The sequence below is a fragment of the Grampus griseus genome (assembly GCF_964374135.1).
Source record: "Grampus griseus genome assembly, chromosome: 14".
Classification (NCBI taxonomy): domain Eukaryota; kingdom Metazoa; phylum Chordata; class Mammalia; order Artiodactyla; family Delphinidae; genus Grampus; species Grampus griseus.
In genome coordinates, this window is record NC_139008.1 from 8,486,848 (window position 1) to 8,507,566 (window position 20,719).

At 52.4% G+C, this 20,719-nt stretch overlaps 1 protein-coding gene across 1 annotated transcript; it reads right to left on the minus strand.

Moving 5' to 3' along the window:
* Window positions 1-7,082: 7,082 nt before the first annotated feature.
* MDH2 (malate dehydrogenase 2) lies at window positions 7,083-20,708 on the minus strand. The gene is made up of 9 exons (XM_082669915.1): window positions 20,519-20,708; window positions 16,573-16,741; window positions 14,958-15,041; window positions 14,355-14,464; window positions 12,850-12,975; window positions 10,151-10,228; window positions 9,217-9,316; window positions 8,724-8,875; window positions 7,083-7,398 (listed from the first exon to the last, which is right to left on the minus strand). The coding sequence occupies exons 1-9, from the start codon at window positions 20,582-20,584 to the stop codon at window positions 7,267-7,269; spliced, it is 1,017 nt and encodes a 338-aa protein (XP_082526041.1). The 5' UTR covers window positions 20,585-20,708; the 3' UTR covers window positions 7,083-7,266.
* Window positions 20,709-20,719: the final 11 nt, after the last annotated feature.

Sequence of the window (20,719 nt, forward strand, 5' to 3'; positions counted from 1 at the left end):
TGGGAGCAGCTGGGGAACTCCGGGGTCCTAGACTGGACCAACCTGGGCCTGCCCACTCCGACCGCTCTGGGGAAAGGGCAGCTGGCCTGGGACAGGCTGTCAGGCGGGGACGGTGAAAGAGCAGGCTGCTTGGGAGAGGCCTGCACCTGTGTGTGTACACACATGCAGAGACTGGTATAAATGTGATGCATTTAACTGCACACTGCCCAAAAGCCTCCCTCCTTCTCTCCCCTGGCCGTGTTTAATGATCCCTCCGGGGACCCCAGCAGGCTAAATTTGCTTCCTGAGCTGAGGCCAGCTCAGACGTAAGCCCAGGCTGGCCCAGCCCTGCGGGGTGGGAGGGCCCTGCGCATGTGCTCTGCCTGGGGCTGTCCCCAGGACCCCGGCTTCCTTATCTCTGGCCAGAGCCCTCCTCCCAGTAGCCCTCACCCTCAGACCTGGAGCCCCAGCAGGGCCCTGACCTCCAAGTGAGGAACATGGCAAGGATAGTCACTATTTATTGAGTGCCTACTGTGTGCTGTGGACTTTATTTATTTTTTAAATTAAAAAGAGTTTTTGGCCGCACCCCGCGGCACGTGGAATCTTACTTCCCTGAAGTAAGGGAAGGGCGGAGTCCCAACCCCTGGATCACCAGGGAAGTCCTTGCTGTGGATTTTAGACACTAAATCCTTTCAGCAAGCCTGGGAATGGGCATAATTTTACTAGTGAGGAAGCCGAGGCCCAGAGAAGTTAAGTGATTTGCTCAAGGCTGCACAGCCTTGGGGGCTTGGGCATGGGGAGGAGGTCTGGGGTCTGGAGTGAGGTGACTCCTTGTTGGCCCTCAGCAGCCTCACCTCCCAGGCTGTCCTTCTAGACTACTCCAGCCCTGTTGGACTCTCCTTCTGGAAGGTTCTGTCGCACTGGGAAGCGTGGAGTCAAATTTGCAACGTAGCACGGTGCCACCGAAACTTCCGCAATTCCTGTCCTGTCTCCACATTTCTGCTCCTCTGTGTACCTTCTGTGCTATTTAACTCGTTCTTGAAATCAGTTCCTGTTTGTACTCAGCCTTGTCTGAGCCGTGCTGCCCAGGGTGTGGCAGGCTTCATGAGCTGGTTTCCGACATTGAGACATTCGTCACAATAAACGTCCCTAAGTCAGGTCGGGGCCCCTGGGAGAGGCCTGGCCTGGGCAGTGGCCTCCTCCTTCAGCCTCTCCCACAGCTGCTGGGACAGTCCCCCCTCCAACAGCTGGTCACCTGACTCGAGCCTCAGTCTGTTAATTATCTTACACGTACCTGTGCCCAGGAGGTGCCTGGGACAGAGCAGCCGTCCAGTAAAGGCGGCTGAAGCTGCGCTGGGCTCGCATCGGGAGCAGGGGAATGGGGGGTGCTCCTGGGCAGCCCCTCCCTGCTTTCCCGTTTGTAACAGCTGTGAGATGTGAAAGGTTCCAGGTGGGGACAAGATGCTCTGTGATGCAAACAGGCACTGCCTGGTCCGCTCCAAGCGCTCAGTGGGAGGCACTTGAGGGTCCCATGGCCCCCCACCCCTTTCCTGAGCCAGAGCTTTTCCCTGAGCCCAGGCCGGGTACATCTGGCATCGGTCACCGCTTTCAGAGCTTACAGTCCCCCCAAACATACACCCGCATACACACACTGCCCACACATACACACATCACGCAGAATCACCCCGGCCCGTGAAAGAAGCACTCCCAGTCACCCCTACCCCAGCCGCAACCAGCGACCTCCATCTCTGGCAGGAAGGGAGTTAACCTAATTACTGGCCTGCGTCTGCCTGGCAAGGGCTCTCAGCCTGGCTGGGAGCATATTAGCATCAGCAGGAGCCTGGGAGGGAGAGAGCAGGGCGGGGAGGAGTTATTTTTAGGCAACGGAGGTGGGGTTTGTAGTTGAGCTGGGCTGGTGGCTGAGGGGGCAGGGGGCAGTCTTCACGGAGTGATGGAGGGCTCAGGTCAGGGGGTGAGGCAGCCTGGCTGTGGCCCCTCCTAAGAGGGACCAGGCCAGCTCTTAGGAAGGAGGGGAGGGGACAGAGAGAAGGAAGGAGGGACTTGCCAAGCCTTCCTACCAGAGCTGTCCCACTGGGCTGGGTTGCCAGCTGGGAGAATGTGAAATGGCTCTAAAATGGGGAGAAGGCTCTGCATGAGCTGACAGCCCTTCCCCCCACCCACAGGCAGACACACAGGGGGGGAGCAGGGCGGGGCTTCTCCGTCAGGCCTTGAGAGCAGCTGGGCAGTGGCAGGGTCTGTGACTTCCTGAGGGCACACCAGCTCCTTTGTGAATGGCTGGTCCCCTCCATTCAGGCTCCCGATCTGGGGTCAATGTTCCCCCCATCCTCTGTGGAGTGCCCCCAAGATCCTGTCTCGCAGTGAGGGGCACACGGGGCAACCCCCCAACTCCCAAAGCGCATAAAACATCAGAGCATGGTGAGCCAAGAACCCAAGAAATCCAAGGGTCTGGTTTCGTGGCACAGAACCGCCCCACATTCAGACAGCCCTGCCCTCCCCAAGGCTGCAGGCACCTTGCTGACTGGGGCAGGGGAAGCTCTGCAGCCAGAATGCCTAGGTTCAAGTCCCAGCTCCCTTCACCTGCTGTGTGACCTTGGAAAGTTACTCAACCTCTCTGGGCATCACTTCTCTTGCTAATGTAGCCACCTTAGAGGACTGTGATGAGGATAAAAGGGAATATGTGTGCAAAATGCCTAGGAGGGTGTATCAGTTTCCCATGGCTGCTGTAACAGATGACTACAAGCTTAGTGGCTTAAAACAACACACATTTATTATCTAACAGTTCTGGAGGTCAGACTTTCTAAAATCAAGGTGTCAGCAGGGCTGCTTTCCTTCTGGAGGCTCTAGGGGAGAATATTTCCTTGCCTGCCTTTCTGGAGGCTGCCTACACTCCTTGGCTTGTGGGCCCTCCCTCCCTCCCTCCCTCTTCAAGGCTTGAGACAGCAGCATCTTCAGATCTCTCTCGCTCTGACCACCTCTGTCATCACATCCACTGCTTTGATTCTGACTTTGATTCCGCTCTTCCTGCCTCCTTCTTAGGAGGACCATTGTGATTACATTAGACCCATGCAGATAACCCAGGAGAATCTCCCCATCTTAAAATCTTTAACTTCATCATATCTACAAAGTCCCTCGGAAGGTAACATATTCACAGGTTTCAGGGATAAGGAAATGGACATTTCTGGGGGCCATTATTCTGCCTCTGCTAGGAGGCCTGGGAAGTAGTGAGTGCTCAGCAAATGTGAGAGAGGGAAAAGTGCTCACGGCCTGGACAGGGGGACACAGCTTGCACACTTGGGGGATGATTTAGTCGATAGGGGTTTCCAGGGGCTGCCAGGAAGAGTTGGCCCTGGTTCTTGGCTTCCCCCGGCAAAGGCTCAGCCAGCTCATCAAGGTCATTAACACCATCCCCACAGTCCCCGGGTTTTTGTTCCTTGCTGAGGCGGACAGGAGTCGTGTGTCAGGAGGCCACCGGAAGGTAGGGATGACAGCCAGTTCACAGACTGGGAGGTGTATAATTGGAGCTTGAAAGTGGGGGTGTGGTTAGTTTAACCCATGCTGCCAATGGGCTGATGGACTTCTGGGCGGTAGAGGTGGGGCTGGGAGATGCTGGTGTTTTCTCCGTCATCCTTCCCTTCCCACTCACTGCCACCCCGCTTTGGGCCCTTGTCCCTTCTGCTGTCAAAGCGTCCTGAGCAGTCCCCGCTGCCACATCTTTCCTACTTAAGTGTGGCCAGCAGCAAGGACATCACCTGGACCCCTCCCCAGGCTCCTGGGCCACAATCTGTATGTTAACAAGCCCCCGCCTAGGATCGTGTCACCTGCCTGCTCAGCGCCTTTACCCTCCCTGTTCCCACTACCCACAGGACGAGGTCTGAGCTCTGCAGCCTGCATGGAAGAGCCCCACCTCCCACCCCAAATGGCCTCACTCCCCTCATCGTGTGAACACTGGCCATTCCTCAAACCCTCTGGAGCCCATTCTCCTAAGCCTAGCCTGATTCTGCCACGGCTGCCTGCTCGCCGTGACCACCCTGCCCTCCCGCCGGCTGGAATCCTACCCCTCCTGCAGGGCCAGCTCAAATGGCCTCTCCTCCTCTTCCCTCCTGGCTATCTTGATGGAGCAGTCTCCTCTGATCCTGGCCTCTGCCAAGATGTCCAGAAGTAACCTAGTCCTCTTCTGGGTCCTGTGGTACTTGATCTGCATTTTTCTGATTCTCTCATCCCTGACTTATCTGTAAGTCCTGAAAGGCAGGAGGCTTATATAGTGAAAAGAGCTCTGGGGCAGCCAGTGTCCAAAGTGCAGTCACTGACTACCCCATGCCCCCTCAGCATAATCTGGAGGGATCTGGAATATTATAGGTTCTTGGTCCTTCCTCTCAAGACTGCTAGATCAGAACTTCTGAGGGGTGGGCACAGGAACCTGCATTTAAAAAACTTAAAAAAAAATTGAAGTACAATTGATTTACAATGTTGTGTTATTTACTGCTGTACAGCAAGGTGATTCAGTTATACATAGGTATGCATTCTTTTCCATTATGGTTTATCATAAGACATTGAATATAGTTCTGTGCTATACAGGAGGGCCTTGTTGTTTATCCATTCTATACATAAAAGCTTCCATCTGCTAACTTCAACTTCCCACTCCATCTCTCCCCCAACCCCTCCCCTTGGCAACCACCAGTCTGTTCTGTTTGTGATTCTGTTTGTTTCACAGATAGGTTCATCTGTGTCATATTTTAGATTCCACATATAAGCGATATCATACGGTATTTATCCTTCTCTTACTTCACTTAGTATGATAATCTCTAGGTCCATCCATGCTGCTGCAGATGGCATTTTGTTCTTTTTTATGGCTGAGTAGTATTCCATTGTATATATGTACCACGTCTTCTTTATCTATTCCTCTGTGGATGGACATTTAGGTTGTTTCCATGTCTTGGCTATCGTGAATAGTGCTGCTATGAACACACGGGTGCGTGTATCTTTTGAAACTATAGTTTTGTCTGGATATATCCCAGGAGAGGGATTGCTGGATCATATGGTAATTCTATTTTTAGTTTTCTGAGGAACCTCCATACTGTTTTCTACGGTGGCTGCACCAGTTTACATTCCCACCAACAGTGTAGGAGGGGGCTGCATTTTAAGCAAACCCCTTGGACGGGCCTTATGCGGTAACTGCTGGTGTATGGAGACCGGGGCCGACCTGACCACCCTAAACCAAGACCACTTGTGGAGTCATCGCACTAGGTCCTGCCTGTCAGCCCAGAGCTGGCACAGTGCCTCAAGTACAGAACCTCCAGGAGGCATTAGTCCAACAGCACCGTGCCGTTCAGAGCCATGGTCTTCATAGTAGTGAAAACCTAAACCACCTAATGATCCAACAGTGGAATACGTTTTATAGTACATTCACCCTAAGGGTCATCCAGCTATTAAACAGGCGATATGGGAAGACACGGATACACTTAAGGAATTGTGTGCGTGTGGTAGAGAATCTCCAGAGCTGGCTCCCAAAGGACCCTTGAGGCCCCTCCCGCCATGGACCTGGGCTTGCCTGGTGACTCGCTTTAGCCACGAGGATCTGGCAACCGTGATGCCGTGCCGGTTCTGAGCCTAAGCTTTAACGCCTGGCAGCTTCTGCTTTTGCACTTTTGGGAACCCCAGGCCATCAAGTAAGAAATCTGCGTGCCCTGCTGTAGGGCCTCGTGGAGCCCAGCTGTCCCACCACCCCCTCAACAGCAGCCATGCGCCGGAGCCATCACCTTGCACGTGCCTGACTAGCCAGTCCCCCACACCTGGAGGAACAGAAACTTCCAGCGGAACCCTGCCAACCACAGAATCGTGAGACGTAATAAAATACTGGCTTAAAAGCAACTAAATTGTGTGTGTTACACAGTAATTAACCAGGACAGGTTGCAAAATGGCCCAAGCAGCTTTATCTCAACTTTTGAAATATGCAAAATCAGGAGCACAAATACTATTATCGGAGATAATTTCCCGTGTTTGGCTACATTTTAGTTTTTAAACGATGAACATGATCACTTATATAAGAACACAATGATGTCATACTTGATAAAATCCACTGCAGTTTAAAAAAAAAAAAAAGCTGCAGATAAATGGGTCTCTTTCTACTGGGCGTAGCTCGAGCACCACCTGCCCTTTCACCGGAAGGTCATCACCTGTTGTCACAAAGTTCTCAGGTATTGAGCTCTCGGTTTCCACTTCAGAGGCCACGGCTTCTGGGGAGCAAACTGTACCCGAAGGGAATCAGGTCTCCTTTAATTCCCCACATGTATCCTAAGCCCAGCTAATGCAACAAAGTCCCTTCTGGCCACTGATGAAGACACGAAGCCACCTCCCCTGTGTCCTCAGCCCTGTGGCTGCAGCTGGTGTTTTGGTTTGGTTGTTCCTGCCCCTGCCCAGCCCTCCTCACACTTCTGGCTTTGGCTAGTCATTGCCACTGAATATCAGGGCTCGATCAGAAGAGGACGAAGTCCAGCCAGTGGTGCTGTCTGCTCGGCCAGAAAAACCACACAGAGAGAACCTGCGACAGAAGACAGCGGCCCAGCGTCGGCCACTGAGCTGCCACCCGCACAGGCGAGAGGACGCCGTGGAATCAGACCCAAGCTGGCCCTTCCTTCAGCTCACACACCTGAGGGACACGATGGTGCAAAGAGCAGGGTTGGGAGAGCAGTTACTGATGAAGATTACAGGCTTGAAGCTACTGATGAGACCATGATGTTTCAGTCTACTTTTTTTTTTTTTTTTTTTTTTTTAACCGTACACGGGCCTCTCACTGCTGTGGCCTCTCCCGTTGCGGAGCACAGGCTCCGAAAGTGCAGGCTCAGCGGCCATGGCTCACGGGCCCAGCCGCTCCGCAGCATGTGGGATCTTCCCAGACCGGGGCACGAACCCGTGTCTCCTGCATCGGCAGGTGGACTCTCAACCACTGCGCCACCAGGGAAGCCCAAGGCTACTTTTTAAATAACACCTGATTCTAATTCGTGATGGAAGAGATGTCAGACACACACTCTGCAGTCAGCTCCAATGGGGTTCTGAAAGCACAGTATTTAATTGGAGACCTTGGAAAAGAAAATCAAAGCCTGCTTTTATTGATGCACCGACAGACTGACCCGCGATTTGGAAGGGGTAGTTTGCTAATACAATACTCATCATCAAAGCAAACTGAGAAGACCACGGTGTCTGAAGTGGCTTTACAGCGACACGATGCCTTAATAAGTTACGGAGACGGCCTGCTCGTTAACCGCCTTCTCACTTCATGTTCTTTACAAACTCCTCTCCTTTCTTGATGGAGGCTTTCAGCTCAGGAATGGCCTCGGCGATCATCTTCTCTTCGAAAGGGGAGATTTTGCCAATGCCTAGATTCTTCTCGATGCCCTTTTTCTGAAGGAGAGAGGGGAGGTGGTAAGATTTTACAAGAAAGTTTCCATGAATGGGTTTGTTACAGAAAATCCCACTTGTAACTTCATCAGCCCTGCCTCGCCTGTCTAACCGGTGGCTCCTGGGCAGCCTGCTGAGGGAGCCGCACACCCTGGGGACGGGGCAGGACGGGGCCGGACGGGTGTGAGCCGTGCCAGGAGCTCAGCTTCTGTCATTCAGCCCTGGGCTGGGAGCCGGGCTCTGGCACTCACTGTGTGTGCACCTGTCACGCACCCGCCAAGTGTGTTTCCTTATCGACCCCACAGGAGGCTGTGAGGACACATGTGGGTTGCTTGGCACACAAAGAACTCAATAATTAGTAGCACCTGAGTTATTCTCCCTGATACGGAGCGTACTTTTGGGATCTAGTTTTTTTCCCAAGTTGGTAAAGGACTGAAGAAACACTTTCATAGCCACCTGAATCCAACGTAATTAAGGAGTTACACGTCGGACGTTAGGAAAACAGCAGGCTGGCGCCCAGGCTGCCTCCTCGGAGCCTCCCTGACCAGGACTATCAGCCTTGGGGGCCTCTCCTACAGGCCCCACCACGCTGCACACACCTGCGCTCAGCTGGCTCTGGAGCTATAACCACAGGTAGTTCTGGAGACCAGTGTCGGTCTCAGGGATTTTGGACACCAGGGTGTCTGTGGGAAGGGCTTCTTTCTGGGCACGAGAGGAAGGCAAGCACACATTTGCCTGATTCCAGCGGGTGCCCACGGCTAAGACGTGGAAACCTGCTCACTGAAGACTCCGTAGGAGTCAAGCAGACCAGAGAGCTGCCCCAAACCAGGCTGGCTGAAGCCAGCAAGGTGACTAGAAGGGCCCCGTCCCAGTGCATTTCAAGGAGGAAAAGCAGTGAGACGAGGAGCAGGGCCCAGGAACGCCTGAGCTGGAAGGTCTAACACGTGTGCACGCCCCGGCAGGCCCTGAGGTCAGAATGAGAAGGAACCAGCACAGCCTGGTGCGGGGAAGCCTCTTCTGTGAGGGCTGTCCGTGGGCCGCCTCAGGACACAGCGAGGGTCTCACTGGGAAACATACCCAGGCGGCCGCTGCTGACCGGCTGCTGGAGCCGTGAGATTCCTGTCAGCCCCCGCAGACTGAGGTTTCTCCCCGCCACTGCTTCTGGGATGCTTCTACCCTCAGAAGTCCAGCACAGGCCAGGCAGTGAGATGCAGTTACTGCACAAGGAAATCTGAACCATGGAGCAAACGCACGGAGTACAGCTGCTGAGTCTCAGCTACAGAAAATGCTCCTCCTTCCGGCCAAGACCTGGCCTCTGGGATACATACCCCCAGCAGCAATGGTGTGGAGAAGTACGGACAGTCCGTTTCTTGGGACTTAACGAAGGAACATTCGACAACTCCTTCCTTTCCGTTCATCGCATCCACGAGGGAGAAGACAAACCGGGCTCCAGCATACGCCATGGATAGGGTGGCAGAGCCTAGGAGGACAAAGGCAGGTCACCCAAGCTAGCGCTGCGACCGTAAGACCCAGACGAGCTTCCCCGCCAGCTAAAACCCCATCTGCATGACCTCCAGCTTTCCAGTCTCATCAGGAATTTAGGTCAGCATCCCTTGAAGTGACAGACCCGCAGACGGCACGCAATTAGCTCTGCTGACCTCAAACACTACTCCACGCCCCCCAGCAAGCCGCGCTGCCCTCTGACCGGGGGCTGCTTATCGAGCAGACGGACGTGAGGCTTAGAAAAGGACCCGCTCCTTGCTGGGCCCTCACGAGTCTTCGGCTCTGCCTCTAAAAGCCTGGGGCCACCTGGGCGCCTACCTGCTCCGGCCTTAGCCTTGACCACCTCCGTGCCGGCCTCCTGGATCCGCCCGATGAGGGGGGTCAGCTGGTCCTGGGGGAAGTCCACCTTGGGGGTGCACTGCAAGTGCAAGTCACAGGGCTCACGTGAGCAGGACCAGGCTCCGGTCACCTCCCAGCCCCACGCCCGGCGGGCCCTGGCATCGCTGCCACGTGGGAAATCAAGACCTTTTCCTTAAAGAAAAAGCCGACTTTGTTGGGAGGTGTAGTGAGTTCTCTACTCATTAAAAAAAAACAAAAAAACTTTCTCTATTTTGGACTAATTTTAGACTTAGAGAAACGTTGTAAAAATAGCAGAAAGATTTTCCTCACCCGGCTTACCCTGATAACACTTTACATAACCACAGTGCAGTTATAAAGAACAGGAAATTAACTAAACCACAGACCTTACTCAAGTGTCACCGACTGTTCCACTACCGTCCCTTCTGTTCAGGGTCCTGCCCAGGACCCACCAGCACCCAGGGATCTCGCCTTTGACTGCTTCCTCAGTCCTCCCCTGGCCTTCAGGACATCTGTCAAGGGTACTGAATGCTCGCTTTGTAGGATGTCCATCAACTTAGGTTTAAAAGGTGCTTCCTCAGTATTTTCTCCTGAGGTTATGAGGTGATTTATCTTATTCTCAGTGGTGTTTACCTTGTCTCTCCTCATTTTTAAACAAAGCAGCTTTGCCTGCTCTGACCTAATCAGGAAGGCAGTGATGTTTCCACCAGCAGTTTTCACTGCGTAGGAGCTGGCCCTTTTGAACACCTTCTGACCACACTCACTCCCACAGCTGTGGACGCTTCAAAGTAACAACAGATGGTGAGATCCGTGTCAGCCTGATCCGAGGGCCCCAAAGTGAACCTCTGAACTGTGCTCGTGGTCTTGAGGCTTCCGGGCAGGGTGACACACGCACCTGAGAGACCAGGGGGATGATGGTCTTCCCAGCATGGCCGCCAATGACAGGAACGCTGACGCGAGCCGGGTCCAAACCCTGGTCACCGAAAGTGGAAAGAAAGCCTGATTAACTTTTAACAAGCACTTTGAGTGTAAAACACGTCATATGCACCTAAAGCACCAATACCGGAAAAATCCACAGAACTTGGAAACCAGGTAAGAGGCCGCCTGACTCCAGCCGTGCTCACATGTCCCACTAGGCGCCCCCTGCAGTTTCAACACATGCAGTGAGTAACTCGGTGTCTGGTGAGGTCACTCCGAGGCTTTCCCTTCAAAATGTGCTGAAAACTGCCTTCGTGAAGGGTCCCAATTGGTTCCCATCAGTCCGACAGCTTCTTGGAATCAGAGGATGACAAATCCTCTTTCCCACACCTGATGTCATCCCCATGCCTTGGCTCAGACTTACGTGCCTACACTTTGTTACAGAGAACACCTCGTATCAGAGCAAGACTCCAGAACACCCAGGGGTGAGAAGTCCGTCAACTCAAACAGTGATTGGAACAGAAAGAAGGAAGCCAAGTTGAAAGGGGTCACAACGCCAAGGTTCGTTAAGTGGGGCTTGCTGGGCGGCTGATTCATTTGTTAAACCGGAGGCACGAGGCCCCCAAGAATCTGCAAACCAGGTATTTCTTAACACAGCCAAAAAAAGAAGCTGGTGGGAGTAACGGGAGGGCGCGAGCAGTCCCCAGATGCTGCCACCTTCCCCAGATGCTGCAGCTGCTAAGGAGAGACACCGTAAGTTAGGAACCAGCCTTGCCTAGGTTGGGGAGCCCAGCCACGAGGGTGGGCAGACCCAGCAGCACCGTTAACGGACATGCACGGCAGTGTCTACAGGCCAGGGCACCACGCCGGTCACCAGGGACACAGGCACGAACAGAAAGGGCCCCTGCTTTTGAGAAGCTCATTGTCCAAAATGAGACAGATACAAACAGACGCTCCAATGCGAAGGGTGCAGCCAGCCACAGGGTGGCTCTGGAAGGCGCCTGAGAGAAGGCCTCCTGGGGCAGACCTAACTTCATCTGGGAAGGAGCAGGACTCCACCAAGGGAAGCGTACTCTAGGCAAAAGGAGCAGAAAGAACAAAGACCTGGGGGTTCACAGGGCAGGTACCATCAGCAGAGCATGAAGTGCAAAGGGCAAGCGCAGTGGAAGGCGGGGGTAGAGACGGCCGAGGGGGGAGCCAGAGGCTGCGAGGTTAAGGGCAGCCTTTCACCCTCCATGAAATCCAGGAACTTTTCAGAATGCCAGGCAGCCTGAGGTAAAGGGTGCACTCCTTAACTGATGGATCCAGGGCGGAGACATGCTTCCCCACCTCACATGGCAAAGCTTCGAGGCCAAGCCTCCATGGTCTGACAAAACTCTCTGTGGGAACACAGCAGCCACGCGGGGCTTTGGAGCATCTCAAGTGTGGCTGGTGCAACAGAGGACCACAGTTTCTAATTTAATTATAATTAATTCAACTAGCCACAGGTATCTACTGTTGCAGCAGGATCAGGGGCCCAGGGGAAACGCGTGCTTCCCCCTGGAGCTGGCAGCACCACGGGAGCCCTAAGAGAACGAGCACTGCTCCTTCCAGGAACCGGGGGCGTGTGCCTCGGGAAGCTGGAACCCCCGCCTCCCGGCCTGGGTGCGTTCAGACTCGGCTTCACCAAGACCCGCTCCGCAAAGCCTTTCCTGACTCAAAGCCAACCACAGTCTAAACACACGTGCACTGAAACGGTGATTCAGTTGTCTCTGGAATTAAAGTGTCTCTTTCCGCTTCACTCACAGAGCTCCCAGGCCCCGGGGCCACATCTCAGGGATCCTACCCCACTCGGAGAGCAGAGCCTGAGGAACACGCCAGAGCGTGAATTGCAGCGGGGCACCGTACCGTCCACACCCTAGAAGAGAAGTGCTGGGTGCAGGGGAGGAAGAGGAAGGTCAACGGTCCTGCGTGCGCCCTTCTCACTAAGCTGTGTGCACGACAATTATTCCCGACTTGGGAGGACCCCCTCTTCCACAAGTTCACGAAAAATGGCCTGAAGCTCAGGAGGGACACTTATTTGGGCCAGAGGAAGTGGTTCTGCTGGGTCCATAACCCAACAGACTAGACAGCGAACTGTGAAAGGTACCGAGGACTCCAGACCTGGCGCCGGTGCCACACCCACCTCGGGACAAGCCTGGTGGCTCAGGAAGAAGCAGGCAGCCAGCAGGAGCAGAACTGAGGTAAGTCACTGCAGGCACCCAGGGAGTCAGAACACAGACCAGGGACAAGAATTCTGACATGATTTCAGGGACTTTCCCAAGTTCTTCGTGTTTGCTGATTTTATCATTTGTCTAATGGTTAGCGGGTAAAACCTGTTAGGACCAGTTTTCAGAGCCGAGCCGATGAACACGAAGAGCACAACCCAGTCTAGCCAGTGAGAAACTCAGGGAAAGCCGAACCCTTGCTACAGCAGGGAGAAGAGCGAGCCTGGCCGGTTCCAGCCCGCAGGGGCCTGCTGTCTGCGTTCCCCGCGCAAGCTGCTTCCCACCAAGGAGGCGAGCTATAAAGACATTTAAACCCTCCAGTTACATGTGGCCTGTAAGGGCCCCGGTGTCCTCCAGGCCCGTAAAGGAGCCAAGAATAGCCAGAGAGGTTCCGAAAGGGAACCTGAAAGATGCCCGAGGCAGCTCTTACCTTCAGTTCTGCAACAAAAGTGTTGGCTCGGACAATGTCCAGGGTTGTCACCCCAAATATTTTACTGGGGTTGTATACTCCGTGTTTCTTGAAAACTTCTGCTGTGATTGGGATGGTGGAGTTAACCTAGTAAATCCAAGAGAGAGGGGCACAATTTGCCTGTGTTCTGAGAGCAGAGCCTCGCGACAGGAGGAGAAATCTTCTCGTCAGACCATGAACAAGCTCTAAGCTGTCACATTAAAATCTTCTCGTCAGACCATGAACAAGCTCTAAGCTGATAAGCGACCCTCACGATGGAAGGCCCCCTACTCTAAAAGACTGCGGCTTCTCCCCGCCACGAGAAAGAAGAAACCATTCGCTGGGGGAGGCACTCTTCTCCTTGGCGGCCTCCGAGCCCAAAGTTCAAACATGCACGTGACCCTTCGACTATCAACTTAAAAATGTGATGGAGGATCCACAAGGCACCTTCTGCTCCAGCTGGGACTTAGCCCAAATGGCCATTAAAAAAAAAAAAAAAAAAAAGACAGCCTAGCAAGAAGCTACAAGCTACAAGCTCAGTCCCAGCTCTGTCACTCTGTGTCGTAACTCCGACCAAGTTACCTCAACTCCTTAGAACTTAGTTTCTTAAAACGGGAGACAACTACCTCATGAGGTCGTTGTGAAGATTAAGTGACTTAATACATGGCAAGGGCTTAACACATTACCTGGTACATAGAAAGAATAAAAACAAGACAACAACAGCGAGATTTATATTAGGCACCGGTTAATCAGCCCCCCAAGATCTTCTGACCAGTTGCCCCCGAGGAAAGGTTAGCTGATTGGAAAGGGCAGGATCCTCTTCTCAGAGGCCACGGGCACAAGCTCTGCGTGTTTATCAGCGGCCACGTTCCTGAGTCCACATCAGTGTCACTGCACTTCCACCCAGATCCTTCTTGTACTCGCGAGACCAGATCAACCAGCAGGGAGGAACAGAAGGGCTGCTGTCAAATGCAACCTGAGGCCCTGCTAGGGCGGGCGTGGGAGCCACAGCCAACTTCTCAGGAGGGACACAGCACCCGGAGTTTCTGAACTGAAGAACTAGCTTCCTGCAAAAAGCAGCAAACAGGGCCTGGGGGGCTGCGTACGGGACCATGTGTGAGTGTGAGGAGGGAGGGGGCGCCAGGAAGCAGGAACTGCAACCCCCGAGTAGAACACAGGAAAAGGAGTTAACAGGCTACCACAGTCACGGATGAAGCAGCCTCAGGAATGGGCTTATTTTCCAGGTGGAAAAACTAAGATACCGAGAGGGGAAGCGATCTGCCCAAAGGCACACGGTCGATGGGAAAACCAGGTTAAAACTCACTTGGTCTATGCCAGAAGGAATCCTTAGGAAATAAATTTAAGGGCCTTTTATTAGCTCATCCACTTTATCCATTTCAGCACATGAACCTGATTATTCCCCCTCTAAGCACAGAAGCACACTTCTGCTAACTGTGGACCTTCACGCGGCATCAGCCGGCACTCACCGGATTTGCAATGATGCAGATCATGGCCTCGGGGCAGTGCTGGGCACAGGCAGCAGTCAGGGTGGCCACAATCGTGGCGTTGGTGTTGAACAGGTCATCCCGGGTCATGCCTGAGAACAATCCAATTCGAGGTGTTCATAAAGCACAGGACGAATTTCCAAACGTGTACCACATTGTGTGTGTTTGTTGTCATGGGAAATTCAAACATGAGTGAGACAGGGTTCCTGTTTCAAGTAAATCCATCTTGTAGGGAAAACGGCCCAGTGTGATAAGTGCCAAGACAGAGGTCTGTGAGGGTGGAGCGTGGGGAGGGGAATGAGGGGGCTTATACCCGAGGAGCATCACCAAGGACCAGTACAGCTTCCAAGGTGGAGGCAGGTGGAGGAAAGGGCCTTGCATGCAAAAAAAAAGTGCACACAGAGCACAATGAGACTGGGCGAGGGGACCCAGGGACAGGTGGAGGGCTTCATCTGTACCCCACAGGCACTGGGGAGCCTTTGGAATTTTTTCTGCAGCAGAGATCTGACCAGATCCATTTTCCACGGAAAACCACATCCTCAGCTGACTTGTGGGGAGATGCTAGGCAAGGAGTTCAACACACACCTGGTTTTCTGGGGACTCCCGCTGGAATCACCACCACGTCACAGCCCTTCAGGCAGTCTGGCAGCTGCTCAGGTCCGAGGTAACCTGGAAAAAACACCCACGTGAGCAATTTCACCACTTCCGACTTGGAGAGGCCAGCACGTCTGTGGGGACAGAGCCCGGGTAGGACGGGCCCACCTGAGTCCAAGGCCGGCCACAGGCCTCAAGACAGGCTGGAAGGACCGCCCACGAAGGGGTTCCTCTTCTGGAGAACTACCACTGTGGGCCTGATGACACCGGCTGGCAGGACAGTCTCTTTCACTCCACTTTCCTCCAGCCTCATTGGCCCAGCCCCGATTCGGAACAGAGTAACCGTCCAGGTTCCCACAGAATCAGCCAAGTCGGCTGCTTTTCCTCATCCAACCCAACTCGCCAGCACTTCTCAGTCCTTCTCGGCTCCCAGTAAGAGCTGCTTATTCCACGTCACGGTCATCCTAACAAAAGCTCTCTCTCGGAGTCAGATCAGAAGGCACGGTGGAGGCCAGGAGAGAAAAGCCCCGTGCTGAGAAGCAGGGACGAAATATTAGCATCCATTCTGTTTACTCCTATCATCCGAGGAATAAAAGGTCCACTTTCAAAGATCTCGGGGTAATCGGCCGAAATCTGCTTTGATTTGACTTCTCCCTTATTGTGGGAGCTTTCGGAAACGCAAATATACCGCCCAAAAGAAAATGAGCGAACTAATTCAGAGGGACCACGGAAGGCACACGGACAAACGATCTGACAGTCAGTCAATCTCCTGTGCTGGCTACGCCAGATGAAGATACATGCAAACACCATCCAACAGTCTCACACTGACAGCAGAGACGGAAAGCAGTACAAGTTTTCTGCACAGCAATCTGACACTTTATAGTAAAAGCTTTAAAATAGTCATACCTACTCATTCTACTTTTAGGATTCTTTTTTTTTTTAAGGATTCTAAGAAACAAGATGTAAAGATAAAGATGTTTACACAGCCTAGCTATTTACAGTAGAGCAAAACAGGAAACAGCCCAATGGACAACACTGTGGGTATAATAATAAGTAAGTGATAAATTATAGTACACCTTTAAAAATGATTTTACCAACAATTTGGTGACATGGAAAAATGCTGCTATAATGTGAAGGTAAGATAAACAGGATATATATAATTATATGTAATTATGAGTGACTTCTTGGATGACATAGCTAGATGTCCCTTGGATTTTCCTAAGGTGGCCATGCTCTGAAGAAGCTGGCAGAGGAAACCCTGGGGTGGAGGGACGGCCCAAGGTGGGGAGCGGCTGGCAGCATTTCTCACTGCCCCCACGCCCCTGCATGAGGCTGCCTCTTCCCCATCCTCATATTACTTGTTAAATTATAAAAAATTAAAAATGGGAAGGTGAGACCACCGTTGTTATTCTCAAAGACACTATTTAAATTTTTGTACACTCAAGTCAAAAAAGGTGCAATAATATATAAAATTTAATTCTAAAATGAACATGGAAACCCCAAGTGTCTGAACACCTAGTTTCACTCAAGCATCTCACTCTAAACCTGAATCCTGGCCGACGGGGGAGGACAGGTGTAAGTTCTCCAGGGCCGGCGTGCTCGATACCTTTTACTGTCGCCCTGGTCTCTATGTGGCTCAGGTCGGCGGCCACTCCGGGCGTATGAGCAATATCGTAGAGGGTCAGGCGGCTCACCAAGGGGCTGTTCTTCAGGAGAAGTGAGAGCGGCTGCCCGATTCCTCCGGAAGCCCCCAGCACGGCTACTTTAGCATTGTTCTAGAAAGAGGCACAGAGAGGACTGTGAAGATGGAATCAGCATTAAAAGGATTCACATGGTAATAAACTGCAGAGTACTGTGCTGGGTCTTTTTTATTGCAGCAGTACCAAATGAAGATGCAATCGTATTCCTACCATTCCAAAGACCCCCTTTCCTTCTGAAGTTCAGAGGTTTGCCTTAGGAAAATGGGGGAGAACTCATGTCTCTAGATGCTGTGACAGTCAGGGGCATACTCCTGTACCCTCCGAAAGGGGAACAAACTTCACTCAACCGCCACCTGGACTGGTAACAGAAGGCTTTCCTTCAATGTGCAGTTTTATTATTTTTTAAATAAAGTTATTTATTTTGGGCTGAATTGGGTCTTTGTTGCTGCGCACGGGGCTTTCTCTAGTTGCGGTGAGCGGGGGCTACTCTTCGTTGCAGTGTGCGGGCTTCTCATTGTGGTGGCTTCTCTTGTTGCAGAGCACAGGCTCTAGGCGCGCAGGCTTCAGTAGTTATGGCACACGGGCTTCAGTAGTTGTGGTTCGCGGGCTCTAGAGCACAGGCTCAGTAGTTGTGGCGCACGGGCTTAGTTGCTCTGTGGCATGTGGGATCTTCCCGGACCAGGGCTCGAGCCCGTGTCCCCTGCATTGGCAGGCGGATTCTTAACCACTGCAAGTGAGGCTGTTTCTAACCTAAACTCACAAATGAGAAGGGGAGCCTATCCCAGGCAAGCAGGCAGGGAGCTGCCAGGGAAGAAGACAAACCGAGAGAAGAGCAGCCACAAGAACGCAAAGCATGGCGTGTGGTCCTCTAGGGCAGCCGTGTACTCTGGGTCTTTACATTATCACTGCACACTGTGTTCCACAGCAACGGATGCTAGTAATAACAGGCTTCCGTTATCAAAAACAAAAATCAAACCAAACAAACCAAAACTCAAGCCGAAACCAAAACAACCACACAGTGTAATCTGCTCGAGGAAACTAAAACTCTAAAAAGCATATATTACATCTAAGATTGGAATTCAGGTTTCATTTGTTTGTTTTTAAGTTGGTGCTTTAAAGGTGGACCCTTGACTTCATAGAAAACTAGCTGGACCAACCCAGAACCTGAGGTCTGGCAATCTCACCCGTCTCCAGACCTTCAATTATCACTCCCACATCCTGTCCCGAATCCTAGGGACTCCCAAGTTCCAACTCCACATTCCCAGTTCTGGTAGGCATACCCACTGGTCCCACAAACCCAACTGTGTAAATAAATTTGTCCTTACTACCTCTCCCATCCCTGTTCCCAAATGGCATCCGTGTTCACCCAAATTCAAAACTTTAGAGCTATCTTCTGCTTCTTCCCTTACTGGAGACACCCAGTTAGGACACGAAAGGACTTGGCATCTCAAACATCTTCCCAATCTGCCCCCCGATTTCCATCCTGATTCCATCATCTAACTTAGGTCCTCAGCTCCACCTCTAAACCACCCTTCCAAAAACTCAAAGTTTTAATCATTTCCTTGGGTAAAAAATCTTCTCAAGTTCCTCATGCCCAGATTACTCAGCCTGGCTCCCAAGGCTGACCAGGGCTCCAATGTGGGGAGCATAAGACAGTTCCCTTGGTGTGCAGGATGTCAATGTCAAGGCTGTGTCTTTATTTTCATCAATCAGTGAAGAATTAAACTCTACCAAGAAACAGACTGACCTGGTGCTCTCAATTAGGGTCCTTAAGTGAATCAGTCCCACGTGACACAGAAGATGAACCCAACACAGGGAGAGGGAAGAGGGGACTGCTCTCAGTGTGACGAGGTGATGTTATTGTTTGTATATTATAAGGTTTCATCAACTTAGTTAATATTTATAAAAACATAACTTGTAAGTGGCGATATCTTTACAGTGAGATGAGAATCTTTGGTACTGCAGGTTAGCTCATGATCTCTTTGTAAACAAGCTGTTTCCAAACTCCGTATCTTCTTCCACGTTGAGGAGTGGCTGTCAACAGCACACTGTTTAGCAACGGGGCTTTGAAAATGGATGTATAGTAACACTTCCTTCACTTCTAAGTTTTCTTTTTTTAATCTGTTATGGTTTTTAAATTTCTGTGTTTTGTGTCATACATATTAGTACATTAGTACATACGGAAAGACATAGATACACTGAGGTTGAAGTCTCCCTAGGCCAATGTACCATCTGGCTCAAGCTCATCTTTTTGACTTATAAACTTATATACTTCAACAACTCCACCTTTATGTCCAATAGGCATTTTAAACTCAACACATCCAAATCTGAGCTCCTGATACCCACCCCCCTACAATCACTCTCTTCTAGCAGTATTTCCTAACCTCAGCAAATCTCAACTCCAAAACCCAAAGCCTTGGTTTTCTCCATGTTCCTCTTTCTCTCCATACACCTCATGAAATCGTTATCAGCAAATCCCACTGTCTTACCTGCAGTTAATCTCCCTTCCCCCACTCCTCAGCATCAATCTTCATCACCTCCACCTGTCCTACGTTTGTTTACTCACTGTTGGCTTAAGTGCCACTTCTCACTCATCCTGGTATCACCTGCAGCACCCAGCACAGTTCTGGGCAACACGGATACTCAAATGTACTCATTCGTATATTTATTTTTCGAATGAACTGAATGCACAGGAAACTGATCTGAAGAACAAAAGCTAAGTAAGAAATGTGGAACCTCATTTAATAATCACCTCCCTTTTAGGGTGTGGCACTTCAAGAGGCAATGTGGGCATCTCCTGGATTCTAACTTTGGTTGTATTAGAATCACTTGGGGAACTTGGTAAAAAAACACGGAGGCCCAGGTCCTACCCTCCTTCGATGAGCCTCGGCCTCTGATCTTTACCAGCTTTCAGGTGATTCCGACAACAGAGTTTGAGAATCGCTGCCCTAGAAGACGGCTAAAAATAGCTTAGGCTTAAGTAGTCTCAGGCCAAGCCGCGCAGTTAACAACACCCGGGGGCAGGCCCAGTCCGCCCACCGCAGGAAGGAGCCTTCAAAAGGTCCTCAAGCGGAAGCAGAGTCTTCAGGTTCTTAGAGGAAAGGCTTGATGATCCCAAAAAGTCACTGACAGTGGTCAGGAGAGCTGAATTTTAATCCTCTGGCCAAAACACTGTGTAACCTTGGACCAATGCTCTGCCCTCGGTATCTCTGCCTGCCTGCACTATGGAGTTAAAAATTACAGTGTAGGGGCTTCCCTGGTGGCACAGTGGTTGAGAGTCCACGGGTTGAGAGTCCAGCGGGTTCGTGCCCCGGTCCGGGAAAACCCCACATGCCGCGGAGCGGCTGGGCCCGTGAGCCATGGCCGCTGAGCCTGCGCGTCTGGAGCCTGTGCTCCGCAACGGGAGACGCCACAACAGTGAAAGGCCCGCGTACCGCAAACAAACAAAAAAATTACACAGTGCTTGTACGGACGCTGCAAGAACGAGGTTAGTCTCTCAAAATACTATGGAAAATAAGTTACTTTCGGCCCTAGAGCCCTGGCTTCTCCACCTTGAAGGAGCACAGGTCAAGAGTAGACCCTCTGGGGGGCTCGGGGGCGAACTGGGAGACTCGGAGAAGCGCCCCGGTCCTGAATCCAGCTGGGCTACTTCCCCACCCCCGACTCCTGGGCTTTCTCCCCCGCACCTCCTGCCCGGTATCAGGGCCGGCCCAGGACGCCACAGCCGAGGACCAGCACCGGGTGGCCCTGCGGTCCAGGCTGGCCCGGGGGTCAAGGCTGCTCGCGAGCCAGGAGCACACGTGGCCTAGGTCGGGGAGCCTCCACCTGCAGGCAGCCCCTCGCAGGACCTACCTGGGCCGAGGTGCTGAAGCTGCGGCGGAGAGCGGCGCTGGCAGGCCGGGCGAGGGCGGAGAGCATGGCTGAGACGGGCGGGGTGCGGACTGGTCGGCGAAGGAGCTGGCAGTAAGACAGTGACTCCAACGACCTCCACGCTGCACCGAGCCTCCCGGCTCTGCTCCACCTGGCCTCGCGAGAGTGGCCTGGCTTCCGGCA